Raw genomic sequence first — 16,320 nt, 5'->3', positions numbered from 1 at the left:
CCTCAGGGATAGGATATTAATGGCAATTAAATGAAAGAAATATAGATGGGATTTCAAGGTATTTGGAATTAAGGAGGGTAAGACTAAAACATCCAAGGTATATTCACAATTATAAAAATAAAAGCAAAACACATTATATAGTCTAGGTGGAAACCTCCTCTTGTCCCTTACTACATTCCACAATTATTTATTCTAGTTTTAGAATAAATACCAGGAAGAATTTTTTAAAAGAGGGATCAATGAAAATTAAGCATGATTTGAAGGGAGTGGAAAACTTTCTCTTGATGGTTAGGAGAGGGCTCATACTCTGAGAGACAGAGGAGAACCTACATAAAATGAGATTTCAAAGATTTCCCCCAGATTTTTAAAAGGGAAGACTTTAAAATATATTTCTTCTGCTAAAATTTATTTTATGCTTTGGTAAAATCTTACCTATTAAGAATTTTGTATCAAATAAACACTGAAAGTGGAATGTCAGTACCTAAAAGCAGGCTAACCACAGATATCTATATGCTTAAATAGTAGGACTGCTTCTTTTAATAAAGACTGCTTCTTTCTGTAAATTCTTAAAATCGGTCTGAGGAAAAACAATTTTAAAAAATACAAATCAGAATCTTGTTTTTCAATTTATAAATTTACATCTTAATTTTTCAATTTTCATATTTGGTGTTTAAATAATAATGCAACATGGTTTCGATATTTAACATGGCTACACACTTAGAGTAACCAGTTTCCTCTATTTTTACTGTGTAGTTGGCTTGTAATGTTAGGGAGCCATTTATAAAGAAACTACAACAGACTCTGGAGTCAGGGAAACCTTGGTTTACATCTAAGTTCAGCCCCTTACTAACTTTATATTGACAATTAAGTTCTCTGAATTTCAATATCCTCAGGCAAAAACCAGAAACACTAAAAAACTCATATAGTGGTTATAAAAGTAGTATGTACATAGCCATAAAGAACAGTGATTAACAATCAGACTTTGGAATCAGATTGCCTGGGTTTGAGTCTGCACTCTGCCATTTACTTGCTTGCTATGTAATCTTGAGCAAATTTTTTCAAATCTTTCTGTACCTCAGTTTCAGTTTCCTCAGTTTTAAAACAGAGGTAAAAGCAGAAAGGGGAAATGTATATTATGGAAAAGTTTAAGAAGTAAAACACAGATACATATAATACCACAAATCTTAATACCATCAAAAACTGGTGCTGGGGACACCTATAAGAAACACTTTCTAGGGGTGCCTGGGTGGCTCAGTCGCTAAGCGTCTGCCTTCGGCTCAGGTCATGATCCCAGGGTCCTGGAATCGAGCCCCACATTAGGCTTTCTGCTCAGCAGGGGGCCTCCTTCTCCTTCTGCCCCTCCCCCTGCTTGTGCTTGCTTTCTCTCTCTTACTATGTTACGTAGGTAAATAAAATCTTAAAAAAAAACAAACACCAAAACACTTTCTATAAAATAGAATGTTCAGGATTGAATAATCATAAGATAAAAATGAAAATACAATCCATTTGACAGAAGGAAAAACCAGAGAAGCAAAGAATTAAAGAAGAAAGAATGGCACTCTTTTGGAAGTAAATATGTATGAAGTTTTTCATTCATTGTTGTCTTTTCTTAAATTCTAGGAGTATCCCAGAATTCACTTTCTAACAATATAAGACTCAGAAAAATTCTAATTTTTTTCTTTTGTTGTCTCACTGAAATTTGAGTCACATGGAAAGGTCTTGGTTACCTATAAAGTTGTATGACATGAAAGCATCTGAGTAGATAACAAGCCTTGGACTGAGACATATTAATTTCTGCCGCAGCCCTCAACAGTAAATAAGAATTATGGAGCTGTGCATTTCAGCTTTAAATTCTGCCAAATCCCTGGTACCGTAACAAGAACAACTAATTTATGGGAAAAATGAAAAAGTAACAAAGAAATGGATATTATTGTTGAAATGTCACTTTAAAACACATTTTAGACAAAACATCATAATAAAATGTACTGCCTCTTAATAGGCTTAAACACAAACCTTTCCCAAAACATCTCCACTGCCTTTAGTATAGTTTGGAAGAGTACATGATCTTCTCGGTTTTTTCCTCAGTTCTTCCTGTTCTGATAACTTTCTTTTCAAAAGTGCTTCAATGTGTGGCATCTATAATTTGTAAAGAAAAATTAACTACAAGGAAATTACTCCTGTACTAGACAGCCATAATGACAGCAGAGAAAAATCAATAATTTGGACAACTCAAGAACATAAAGTTCTTAAACAGGCATTACTTCAAAAGAATGTGGTTATAGTGATGCAAAGCTTTCATCTTACTGACTTTATCTTAGTTAGGAAAAACCTACAATAGGACTTCTTTGCAACTGAGTTATACACATAAAAAAAGTTAAGTTTTTAAAAAACCCTATTGTCACTTTCATTTTCTTTGCCACCACATATACTGGTTATAACTTACGAAATCCCTTCAATGAAGTTCTCAAATTGGTGTATTATTAATTTCATTTATTGGAATCATTCCATTAGAAATACAAACTGTAATTTCTTTGAAAAAAGTATTCTATCATTTTGTTAGCCCCTTCTAATGTCTAGTAAGTGACTAGACTATAATCCACATGTCTTGGAACCCCTCAAAGCAAAAGTGCCCATAACACTGTAAATAAAAAATGAATGATAAAAAAAATTATGGACTAGAATTTAATTAAGAAAAATCTTTCACATATACATGGAAACTATACCTGTTGTGTTGTAGGAATGTCAATATTATGTGTTTTTAGTTCATTTTGCAACTGTGCCTCTTTTAATTTTGCTTCTTCAACTTGGCCTAAAATTAAAAACAAAAAACAAATAAACCTGCATCGATTTGTAATAATCTCCAAAATATGGTTTTTGAAAAATATTTTCAATCTCTTGGGTTTTTTTCTCCTTGTAATGAGTGATGCTAAAGTAAAAAAACCCAAGTGACTATTTTAGAAATTCAAAATGAAACTAAAAGTCTAAAATTAAGATTTGGATCTAATACACAAAAATGAGAAACAAAATGTGGTTTTAAAAAACCAATATTTGGTTTTAAGGTAGTTAAGGAAGATATTATATATATTAATACTGTAAACTCCAAGTAATCTTAGAGAAATTGTTTAATCCTAATCCACATGACTATATACAACATACATAATAGCATAAGGTTGTGACAAGAACCAAATAAGACTTTATATATATATGTGTGTGTATATATATACACACACATATATATATATATTTACTTATTTTTTTAAATTGACAGAGATCACAAGTAAGCAAAGAGGCAGGCAGAGAGAGAGAGGGGGAAGCAGGCTCCCTGCTGAGCAGAGAGCCCAATGCGGGCCTCGAGCTCAGGACCCTGAGATTATGACCTGAGCTGAAGGCAGAGGCTTAACCCACTGAGCCACCCAGGTGCCCCCAAATAAGACTTTATAAAAAGAATCTTTAGTGCTACTACTGATGTATTATCTCATCATCCTGCTTAGCTCCCATTGTCCTCTAAATATCATTGGATATACACAAGTGAGTACTTTGAGGCAGGCAGTACATTTGTCAGTTAATAGATCAAAATTGCAAGTATGTAATTAACACAAAGACAAAACCATAGCAAAAAAAAAAAAAAATCTGACAAATGGAAAAAGAAACCACAATTTGGCAAATGCCTTGTTTTAATGGTCTATTAAGTTAATTAAAAATTGCAACAAACATTGTGCATTGACTTAAAAATAAAGTTACATATTTCTATATACTGTGTGCTGCCCTGTACAGCTCCATAGTGTGACATACTGCAGGTATTTTAAGTAAAATACACATAGTCCCATGATTCAAATGGAAAATCAAATTACATGTCATTCCTCCAGTAATACTGTCTCTCAATACCTTCAGTCAGGACTTGGAATTAGATATAAACATTACCATCATGTCAAAAGCCTTAATTTTCCACAGAGATTTCTAATAAAAAAAATCTCTAATTTTTATAGGTAAGCAGGATATAAATTTATTTAAAGTGATGTAATACATCATTAGATCAAATGACAAAGAATATAAGCAATCATTACTGCCTTACTTCCTTACAACATTACTGAAGTGTTCTGCAGTTTATTTGTAGTCCAGGAAAGTAGACAATTTTTGTGTCTCATGGTCTCAATCTTCTGTCTTACCATTTCCCCAAAGCCTAATTTTTTACTACATTTGAATACAAAATGACTTACACTTCATTTCATCAAGAAGCTGGTTGCTGGCTTCAAATAAACTTCTATACATTGTAATATTCTTAGATAACTGGTCCTTTTCTTTTGTAAGTGCTGCCATTTGTTGCTGCTTCTTAACATCTAAGAAAAACATTCAGATCATTCAAACAATTCTAAAACTGTGACCTCTCCAAAGCATGTCATATCATGATTAGGTAACTAATAAATACCCTGTTAATGGAAAGCAAAAAAAAAAAAAAAACCACAAACATAAGAAAAATCCTCTATTTTCCTAAAAACTTACCATTGTAAAACATAAATGGTAGGATATATGGTTCTAATGTTCTTGATAGAGCTGGTAGCTGAGGCTCAAATATAATAAAATATTCAGTACTATCCCTTCCAGGACTATTTTCTGCCAGCACTAGATTCTGTAAAAAGAAAAGAGCAGTTAGGGAAAACAAGATTTAAAATAGTATTTGTCAACATATAAATGTTATGTATCTCATTGTAGGTTTCCAAGTTAAGTGGTAAATTTTAGACAATAGGCATTGACTGATCCTTAAGATTCATTAACATTCATTAAAACATCAGAACCACCCAAGACACAAAACCTTACCTTTTGGTATTGGTTTGAAAGCCAAATGATCTTATCAATGAATAGATTATACAAAAATTATATGTAATAGACAATTATTTTTTTTTAAAAAGTATCTTTTCCTTTGGAGCAGAAGTATCAATGGCCACTTACTATCTTGACCTGCAGTCTTTTTGATGCCAACCTTTAAGAAGTTGAAGAAGTGCTGAAACACCTTATGGCATAAAAGTTATAAAAACAATCACAAAGACATGCCCAAAGCCCAATGCTGAGTTTAAGTTACAGCTGTTACCATGGAAGTAGACCCACCAGTCCCAGGTGATCAAACAAGAGGTCCTAAAAAGCTCCAAAGATTTTTTTTTTAAATTGTATTGTCTTCATTAATGCACATACAAAACACTTTTAATACAACTTAGCTTAAGACCACAGCATGTAACAAGTAAATAATACAAATATATTTACATCTTAAATTATTTTAACATTCTTTACAGAAAACAATAGATACTAGCTATTTTATTTCTTAGACGAGTACAATTCATAGAGAAGTAGAATTTAAAAATCTAAATCCATAAAACACTGTAGGACAATTCATGAAATGAAATTATAAATTACAGATAACAATTCTTTTCTTTCCAAGAAATAGACTACAAGCCCACCATTAAACCAAACTGCAATCACACTTAGTTTCTGAAAGCTATTTTCAATGTATTTACATGAATATAAACACATTAAAAATAAAACACTGTTTACATTTTTAAAATGTACACTTTATAGTTCAGCAGTTTGCTACCAGAAATCAATCCAATTTGTTGATCAATGCAGGTGAATGTCTAGACACCAATTTGTAAAAATTTATGCACAGTATAAGTAGATGGTACTATATCCTTTCACTTAAAATTGCTTAAAAATTTGTAACTACTATTTATATAGCAGAGAAATATCTTTCAGTATTTCTCTGGGTGTTTCCTAGAATAATGAGAAAAGGACTCATCAAAAACAGTTTATTTTAATAGGTAATATCAAATTTCCCTTCAAAAAGCCTGTCAATTTATCTTCTCATCATTAGTGTGTAAGACTATCTAGTTTCCCTGAAGCTGGCCAAAGTTCATTATCAAGTTCTTTTCCCCCAAGTTTTTTAATCCCAAAATGGATTAAAAGGAACCAGTCATTTAAACTAGCATTTCCCTGATTGGTACTGAGGTCATGCTTCTTGTTTACTGGTCCTTTATACTTTCTCTTCTATTAACTGCTTGTTCATATTCTTCTCTATGTTTTACTTTAAAAATTACTTTATTTTTCTACTAAACTGTCTTTTTTCTTATTGATTTGCAGGAAGTTCTTTAGGAGATTTAAAAATATGTTTAATGCACCTAGTCCAATATTGGTGTGTGGGCACAGCAATATTTCTACATAATTAAAAAAATATATATTTTTATTGTATGGTAGATAATGAATCTCTCTACATACCCACCATCCAGGGTCAATAACTATCAATATATTGCCATTGTTCTTTCAATTCTGTTTAAGATATGGTTATAATAAAAGTTTTAAATTTTTATGTAGTTAAATATAAAATCTTTTCCTTTATGTCTTAAGGAGGCCTTTCTTATTTCAGAGGTTTATACTTTGCAATCTCTGATGCATAACTTACCAAGGAGAAACATAAAAGAAATGAAAAGAACTGGAGTCCATAATTGGATCCAAGCACAAATGGGAATTTGGAACATGAGAAATGAACAAATACACAGCAGAATAAAAACATGAGAAATGAACAAATACATAGCACAAATGGGAATTTGGAACATGAGAAATGAACAAATACATAGCAGAATAAAAATAAAAATTTTTTTAGAAATTTTCAGATCTAAGTAAACAAATAATATAGAGAATCTGAAAATAGTCAACAAACTTGAAGAGTAAGTTAGATTATAACTTAAAGAAAATAGAACACATTCTTTTCAAGCAAACATGGAACATTTTGATTATGTCCTGAGCCAATATTTTCTAAATGTTCATATTGTTGAGAATTACCTGCTTGCTAAATAAGAGCACAGAGCCCTAACCTAGACTTACTAAATCAATGTATGAGTCAGAAGCCAAGGAGGACTCAAGAGTTTTCTGTCTGATATTCAGTGTGGTATTAGGAACCTCTAGTGGAAATTCATATGTATGACATGAAGCCATGACTCTACATGCAGCTGCAAAGAAACAGCTTAAGTCACCATCTTAACCTCACTAATGTATATAGCTGGGGGTAGCAATTTCAAATGCCTACATGGGGCTAGGGGTGGGGGGGCGTGCCGAGGAAACAGGACAAAGGTAGGGTAGGCTAGGTGTATTCTTCCAACACAAACTTACTTTTGCACGTTTAACGTGTCTCCCTTTGTCTTTGTTCAACATGTGGCTTTCATTACCTAATTTTTGTTAGGGTACAATAAAATTTCCCTTTACTCTCTACTGTAATAAAAGTGAAGGAACAAATGTGAAAACAAGTAACAAATGACACTTGCCCTCAGTGTCAAGAGATGAAAGGAAGTGACATGAATACAAATGACTGGAAAATCTTTCTGCCGTAAGAAAATCATGGCCTAGTATTGCCAGGTTTTTAGAATTCTCCAAATAAATGCAGACTATTACGTTAAAAACTCTAGAACTTTAAATACTGGAAACTAAGTGAGATAAAAACATTGGGGGTAGAGGGATGGGGTAATTGGGTGATGGACACTGGGGAGGGAATGTGCTGTAATGAGCACTGGATATTATATAAGACTGATGAATAAGACCTGTACCCCTGAAAAAAATACATTATATAATTAAATAAGTTTAAATTAAAAAAAAAAAGAAAAGAAAAGAAAATGCTGTAGGGGTGCCTGGATGGCTCACTCAGTTGGGCATCCAACTCTTGGTTTCAGCTCAGGTCATGATCTCAGGTCCTGGGATTGAGCACCTTGGGGGGCTCTGTGCTCAGTGGGGAGTCTGAGGATTCTCTCTCCCTCTCTCTCCCTGACTCGACTCTTCCCCATGCTCTCTCTCTCGAATAAATAAATCTTTTAAAAAAGGGTGGACAGTCGCCTGGGTGGCTCAGTTGCTTAAGCGGCTGCCTTCGGCTCAGGTCAATCCCAGGGTCCTGTGATCAAGCCCCATGTTTGGCTCTCTGTTAGAGTGGAGCCTGCTTCTCCCCCTACCTGCTATTACCCTGCTTGTGTTCGTTCTCTCTCTGCCAAATAAATAGATAAAATCTTAAAAAAAAAAAAAAAAGAAATGCTGTAATGGTCTCTCACTGATAGACCAACCAACACATCTACTGTAAGTCAGGTACAAGCTGTCAGGTTCCCCAATTGTAAGCCTAATGTTATGAAAACAATGCAGTATTAGCACTGGTTTAGATATAAAGATGAACAATGACAATAATAAAAAAAAAAGGTGACACTTCAAATTAAAAAAATGGATAATTATTCAATAAATAATATCAAGAAATTAGGTTAGCGAATCTGAAAAAAATGCAAAAATAAAATCCAGACAAATCAAAGATTAAAGGCATAAGAATACTAGGGCAGGAACTGTGAATTCAATCCTTCCTCCACTCCAATATAAACAAAGCTAAAATCTAAAGGACAAACTCAGGAAAATGTACTTATATACAAAAGAGCATGAATATCTTTAATATAAAATTTAAGAAAATGATGAACATTACAAAAGAAAAAGCATCAAGGAACAATCCTAAAAAAATTAAGAACAGGAACAATGTTCAACCTTACTAGTAACAAAGTATTTTTTGAAATACAGGCAACTTGGGTTAGAATTCCAAAAATCATTCATATTTAGGGTTGGTAACATCATGTCAGACAACACACGTATTTCTGGTGGGAATAAAAACTGAACAGCAATTGGCAATAACTAACTACCAGAAGGCTTAAAATGAACATATCTTGCCACCAATTCTACTCCTAGTAATTTCTTTCTTTTTTTTTTTTTAAGATTTTATTTATTTATTTTATTTATTATATAGATTTTATTTATTATATATTATATATATAATATATATTATATATGTAATACATATATAATATATATTATTTATTATACATATTATTTACTTATTATAAAGATTTTATTATTTATTTTATTTATTATTGACAGAGAGAGATCACAAGTAGGCAGAGAGGCAGGCAGAGAGAGAGGAGGAAGCAGGCTCCCTGCCGAGCAGAGACCCTGACGCAGGACTCAATCCCAGGACCCCGAGATCATGACTGAGCCAAAGGCAGAGGCTTAACCCACTGAACCACCCAGGAGCCCTTACTTCTAGTAATTTCTTAAGGAAACAATCAGACATATGCAAAAGGATACACACAAGAAGAAACCTGATGAAAAGCGCTATTGGAAACAAGTTTTGGAAAGAAACTAAATTTCCACTTAGGATTGATCAAATAAATTATGATCATCAATACAATGATGTAGGTTTATACATACCGATAAAGACATCAAAGATGTGTTAAATAAAATTTTTATAAGAGCAGAGTTCTATTATATTAATGAGATTTTACATCCCACCCATGTATAGAAATCATATACACACAGGGTATCCATGCATTATTTGTGTATATACAGAAAAGTCTGGAAGATCAGTAACTAAATTGTTAATCATTACCTCTGAAGGGTGATAAAATAGTGATTGTTTTTTAAGTGTTTGCACTGTGTATTTTTTATACAAGTAAAAATTTCCATTTTGAAAAAAAAGAGTAACGAAGATAAGCTGCTTTGTTAATTTTTTCTCTTTATGTATACATTTTACCCAGGCTATGTTATATTCTGTTTCTATCCACAGAATGGTAACTTTTAAATATATGAATACATGAATGTATTATCACTGAAGCTAAAAATCATTACAGAGAGAACAGTCATCCACAGGGAAAAAGAGGTTCTTGCTCAAAGTAATAATAATCCCAGGGGTTTAATTTGTAATAGTTTACAGCAAAATCACAAAGTATTTCCACTCACTTTCTAATTTAATGGTATACTTAGAATATTTTCATAGTTATATATACAAAAGAATAGGTATTATAATACTGTGGTTTAAACTATTAAATATAGTAATGTTATCTATCAGAAGATGTAAAAATTACCGTAATTTCAGCTGAACCTTTCACAAAGGGAAATTCAAGTGTTCTCACTTTCCCGATAAACAGTGGTGTATCCGTATCTTCCTCATTAGAACCTTTAATGGTAGCTACTACAGTGCCAACCAAATCAATTCCAGTATGATTGTTATAGTCATCCTTTAAGTAAACAATAAAAAACTAATTAGAAGAACAAGAAGATTAAATCCAGAAAAGGACATGATCATATCAGAAAATACAATATAAGCCCTAAATATTAAATTATCCTGGTCATTCTTATTCCCAAGCACAGAATTCACAGATTAAGAGCTCCAAAGGCAGGAAATAATCCCAGGCTTCCATCTAATATAATGACTTATAATTTCCTGTATCAAAAGGACTCCCATATTAAAATTCCACCTTGTTACATACTCTTAGCATCTATTGATCTGGGAGAAGAGAAGGATGATTCACTTGTCTAAAACACCAACACACACACACACCCCAACACAAAAAACTGAAAGAAGTATCCCACCAGGAAAATTTCCCACAAAGGTGAAGTCTCACTACTGTGTTTTACATGCTTCTAATAACAGATTTGGCAGCTTTATTGCTGCTTATTCTCCCAATAATCAGAAGCTTTGAGGAGCTCACTATGATCAATCATCAGAGCAGATATCTTAAAAATAATTACTTCCTTCTTTCTCATCAGTGAAGTGGACACTGAGGATTCAATTTACCTCACACAAATTCGTAATACATACTGGAAATAGGGGATTTAAAGAAAGGTATGTATTAAGGTAGGCAGGCAAATTTCTGCATTTTTGAGTCTGTTCTACTTGGTATACCTGGATATACTGTATGTATACATTCTTTGTATTAGAATACAAAGGTGTTTATAAATATTTCATTCATCCACACAAATTTTCCCTATAACCTTAAACTGAATAATTAAGATCTGACTCTATAAGTAACTATTTTGCACACTAGAAATAATTTTTGTTACTCTTTGCAACTTTGGAGGTAAATAAACATTACCGTAATAGTAAGATGTAAATCTTTGACCAAGGTCCTACTGGCAATGGAGCGAACATTTGAAACAGCTGGTGTAGCTGGCTGAATTTTAGGAACTAACTTCACAGGTTGATTAGGCAGAACATCAACTATAATCTTACAAAACAAAAACAGCATTGCGATTAACAATATATTGATAATTCGGTATTTAAGAGTAAGACAAGACATAATGTTAGCATATACTAAATAAAATGCAATCTTACTTTCTGAAATAGATTTCCATTAATCTCCTAAATCTAATCAACTTACTTTTTAAAATTAAAAAAAAAAAAAAAGGTTTGTCAGAGATAAACTTAGGCTGTTAACAGCCATCTAAGAACAAATTTAGGGGATTTCAAAATACAGTAATTTGGTACACTAACCTATTGAATGGCAATGATGTATATCAAAACTACCTTAAACTTCATTATCCAGAATTCTAATACACAAAATATTATTAAACTGAAAAATTTTCATGTATGGTTGACAGAAGCAACCTTACCATGATATACATGAAAATGCTTACTGGACTCTTCAAAATAAAGAGAAATGGAAAAGTAACTTCCGCAAATGGTCATATTCATCAACATATATCCCTAAAATTACATTATTTGTATTTTATTATCAATAATTAATTGCATCCAATAATTAATTCACTTTTAAACAAAACCATTTCATTCCTATACTAAGCAAGAAAATGTAAAACTAACTATGGCATATAAAAAGAGTAAGCAAACCTGTTCACTGTTGAGAATATTTGCTTTATCCATCATAAACCCAAACTGGATACAGTATGTTCCCACTTTGTTAGGAATTGCTTTATCCCTATGTTAGAAAGAAAGAGATAAGATTACTATCAACATTTAAATAAAGGGGGAAGGAATTCAAATCATCAACATTTCTGTTCTTTCCACAAAAAGTCAATGAATAAAAAAAAAATTACTATTACTACATTTGTCTTTATTCAACAAATATTTCCTGTAATAGCAGGCTTTATCAATTTTTCAAACCCAAACAAAGACCATAAAATGAAAGCCTATGAAAACGAAGAAGAAAAAAGAAAAAGAAATCCATGAAGAGGCACATCATAGTAAAACTGTTGAAAACAAAACTCAAAACAACCAAAGAAGAATGGAAATAATTACTTTTCAATGTAACAATAAGGTTGGGGTGCCTCGTGGTACACCTAGTTTTGGCTCAGGCTGTGATCTCAGGGTCTTGAGATCAAGCCCTGCATCTGCCTAAGACTTTCTTCTCTCCCTCTACCCCTCCCCGGACTGACACACTATCTCTCTCAAATAAATAAATCTAAAAATAATAATAATAATAATAGTAAGACGGACAGCTAACTTCTCAACATAAATGATAGGACAGTGAAGCCTGGCTTAAAAGTACTGCAAGAAAGAAACTGCCAATATATAATTCCGGTTTCAAGAAAAGTACTCTTCCAGTATGAAGGTTTAGGAGATAATTCATCACCAGCACATGTGCACTAGAGGAAACACTAAAGGAACTTCCTCAGATGGAAAATGATACCAAATGGAAAACCTTCTGTTGCAGATCAAAAGAAGAATGAGTTAGTAAAACTAAATGAACACTAACTATATGAAAAAATAATGTATTAATAAGTTTAACATATACAACAAAGGCATCTTAGTTGCAAGAGGGAAAATGATGTTTAAGTGTTCTAAGAGTCATTCACTGACCAAGGAGAGGGTAAAAATACAAAGTGTCATCACACATTGATATAGTAATTTAACTATGCATGTTGTAATCTCTCAAAAAAAAAATCAGAGAAGACTATATTAACTACCAATAAGGAATAAAATATGATAACTAATAACAATAAATTCATAAGAAAAAGGAAAAAAGAATAGTAGGATCAAATAAAAAATTTTAAGAGTAAAAAACAAGTGTTTTGGTAATTATTTGTATGATTTAAACTTTTCACTTAAAAGATTATTAAAAAAACAATTATAGGGATGCCTGGGTGGCTCGGATGGTTAAACACCTGCCTTCCACTCAGATCATGATCTCAGGGTCCTAGGACTGAGCCCTGGGTCAGGCTCCCTGTTCAGCGGGTAGTCTGCTTCTCCCTCTGCCTGCTGCTCCCCTTGCCTGTGCTCTCCCTCTGACGAATAAATAAATAAAATCTTTAAAAAAACAAACATATAATGCCATCTGTAAATGATCATTTAAATTTAAAGATACAAAAGTCATGAAAATAAGATACTTATACAAATCCTAGCTCTCATGATCCCTAAGGTGGCTTCTGCATGTCACTCATACGGCAAGTTGGTATACTATTATCAAAGTAGATTTCCAAGCAAAAAGCATTACTAGAGAAAAAGGTGAATACTTCATAGTGACAGCCAATTTAATTTCTCAGAAAAATATAATAATGTAAGTCCTATGTAAAAAATCATACAGAACTAAGAAGGAAAATAAATCCACACCCACGATGGGAGACTTACTACACTGCCTAAAAAAAAAAATATATATATATATATATATATATATATATATATATATATGTGTGTGTACACACACACACACAAATTTAAAATATATAGAAAAATTTAAATACAGAAAAATGACACCCAATGATTACTAAATTTTGAATTAGCATAACACTGTACTTTACATGCAGTTTATATGATTTTCTAATATACATAAAATATTTACAAAAATTGACCATATGTGCATACTGTTTTCCACAAAGGGAAAAACAATTATCCATTAGTTTCAAGGGAAAGACAATATACAAGGCAGGATCTCTGACCACAGCGGAATTAATCTAGAAATCAGTAAGAGAAAGAGAATAAGAAAATCCCACAATTTAGAAATTAAACAATATACTTCTGACAAACAGCCATAGGTAGAAGATGAAATTACAATTGAAATTATAAAACACCTTGAACCAAGTAATAATGAAAATACAATGTAAAAAACTTGGGAAATTTGTAGCTCTACATACATATATATGTACATATAAATACATATTTATGTATATGTGTATATACATTCATATATACATACAGTATATACATGCTGAAAATAAATGTATTAAGCAACAATCTCAAGAAATTTTAAAAAGACAGAAGTTGGTTCTTTGAAAAGACCTACAACATTTACATCTCCTAGTAAGATTAATCAAGTAACAAAAAGTACAAATAGGGTGCCTGGGTGGCTCAGCTGGTTAAGTGTCTGCCTTGGTCAGATCAAGATCCTGGAGTCCCAGGACTGCGTCCCAAATCAGGCTCCCCACTCAGCTGGGAGTCTGCTTCTCCCCCCTCTTGCACTCTCTCACTCTCTCAAATAGAAAAAATATTTTAAAAAGTAAAAATAACATTAACAGTGAGAGACTACAGACAAAATAAATTGTGAACAACAACTTTTAAAATTTAGGTAAGACTGACAAATTGAAAATTTTAAGTCACCAAAACTGACCAAAGATGACTCAGGAAATACAAATAATCATATAGCTACCGAATTTGAAGGAACTACATTCATAAGGACAACCTTCCTCCCCTCAACTCCAGGCACAGATGGCTTCACAGATGATATCTACCAAATATTTAAGGAAGAAATTATGACAACTCTCACACAAAATCCAGAAAATAAATCAAGATATAAGGACCAATTCTCCCAGTTACTGTGGTGAGGCATATATGACCTAGATACCAAACCTAAAAAGAATCTATAGGAAAGTGCAGGTAACTTTGACCATTAATGTAGATAGAAAAATTCCAAACAATTAGCAAAACAAATCCACCAATACATAAAAGAGGTTATTATGTATCATGATAAAACTGGGTTTACTCCAGTAATGCAAGACTGGCTGAATGAACATTCAGAAAATTAATGTTCTATATAATTAAGCACATTAAAAAAGAAAGGAAAAATATCACATACTACCCTCAATAGACAATGAAATCTAATGTCAATTCATAATAAATAGAAATTCTCTTACTGATGATTAGAAAGGAACAGTCTGATAAACGTACCTCCCAATGAAAATCGGGGACTGGGAATGAAATTAGGATGATCATTCTTTTTTTTTTTTTTTTTAGACTTTTTAAAAATTTATTTATTTGACAGAGAGAGAGAGATCACAAGTAGGCAGAGAGGCAGGCAGAGAGACAGGGGGAAGCAGATGTGGGGCTCAATCCCAGGACTCCAGGATCGTGACCTGAGCTGAAGGCAGAGACTTAAGCCAACTGAGCCACCCAGGCGCCCCAGGATGATCATTCTTGTGTCTATTTAACATTTTACTGTAAGTCCAAGCCAGTGGAATATGGCAAAAAAGAGAAAATGTACAATGACTAGAAAGTAATCAACCTATCATTATTCACAGACATGAATGTGAAAATATTTTGAAATCCTAAAGAATCTATAAATAAAATTGGAAATTAAGGAGACTAGCAGAGATGCTTACTACAATGTTAATATATATAAATCAACTAGATTTCTGTAACCAATAACATAAAATAAAAAATTTTAAAGGATGTTGTTTATAATAGCATCCAAAATATTATCTAGGTATCATGCTAAATGAAGTAAGTGAGACATTCTATGTTAACTAACTAGAGTTAAAATTAAAACTTTAAAAAAGGGAAAAAAAAAAGAAATGTTAGGCAAATACAAAAATGCTCTTATTATTTCACTGATAAGTAGAATCTAAAAAACTCAAATTCATAGACAAAAAGAACAGAGTGCTCCTTGCCAAAGGCAGGAACTGGGAGATGGGCAAGATGGAGGAAATGAGCAAAGCTGGTCAAGAGGTACAAAGTTTCAGTTAAAGGACAAATAAATCCTGCGGAAGTAATATGCAGCATGGTGACTACAGTTAACAACACTGTTGTGATTGAAAGTTGCTAAGAGAGTAAGTCTTTAAAGTTTCCACTGTTAAGAAAAAAAAAATTCGTAGTTATTTAAGGTGATGGATGATAACCCAATTACTATGGAAGGAAGCTGGTAATGACTGGGAGAGGCACAAGGTGGGGCTTCCCCTGTATTGGCAATCTTTTATTTCCTGACTTCAGTAGTGGTCGCACAGAAATTTACTATGGGAGAAAGTCACAAAACTGCGTATCTTTTTAACTTTATGAATTTTCTATGTTTTTAAAAGGTTTAAAAATTGAGATTACATGCAGAACACCAAACACAGTGACTGACATGCATTAGGAACTCAAATATTTTCATGCATTCAAATATACCCGATATATGGAAATATATTTTATTATGTCACATGTATAACTGACAGTGTACATGATTTTTAAAAATCTTTCCTTCTGGGACGCCTGGGTGGCTCAGTTGGTTAAGTGGCTGCCTTCGGCTCAGGTCATGATCCCAGCGTCCTGGGATCGAGTCCCAC

At 32.6% G+C, this 16,320-nt stretch overlaps 1 protein-coding gene across 5 annotated transcripts in view; it reads right to left on the bottom strand.

Moving 5' to 3' along the window:
- SMCHD1 (structural maintenance of chromosomes flexible hinge domain containing 1) overlaps window positions 1-16,320 on the bottom strand; it is a 142,049-nt gene that overhangs the window by 33,825 nt on the left and 91,904 nt on the right. For all 5 annotated transcript variants that reach the window (XR_004382925.1, XM_032859820.1, XM_032859821.1 and 2 more), the window contains 7 exons: window positions 11,681-11,768; window positions 10,929-11,060; window positions 9,918-10,070; window positions 4,501-4,627; window positions 4,218-4,337; window positions 2,724-2,809; window positions 2,014-2,136 (listed from right to left, as the gene is read on the bottom strand). Coding sequence is in view for 4 of the 5 variants with exons in the window: in XM_032859820.1 (XP_032715711.1) it covers window positions 2,014-2,136; window positions 2,724-2,809; window positions 4,218-4,337; window positions 4,501-4,627; window positions 9,918-10,070; window positions 10,929-11,060; window positions 11,681-11,768 (829 nt within the window). In the remaining variant the exon portion in view is untranslated. The remainder of the gene's footprint in view (window positions 1-2,013; window positions 2,137-2,723; window positions 2,810-4,217; window positions 4,338-4,500; window positions 4,628-9,917; window positions 10,071-10,928; window positions 11,061-11,680; window positions 11,769-16,320) is intronic.

The sequence above is a fragment of the Lontra canadensis genome, unplaced genomic scaffold, assembly GCF_010015895.1.
Source record: "Lontra canadensis isolate GAN:19392208 unplaced genomic scaffold, GSC_riverotter_1.0 scaffold17, whole genome shotgun sequence".
Classification (NCBI taxonomy): domain Eukaryota; kingdom Metazoa; phylum Chordata; class Mammalia; order Carnivora; family Mustelidae; genus Lontra; species Lontra canadensis.
The sequence above is the reverse complement of the archived record's forward strand: the minus strand, read 5'-3'. Positions and strand labels throughout refer to the sequence as shown.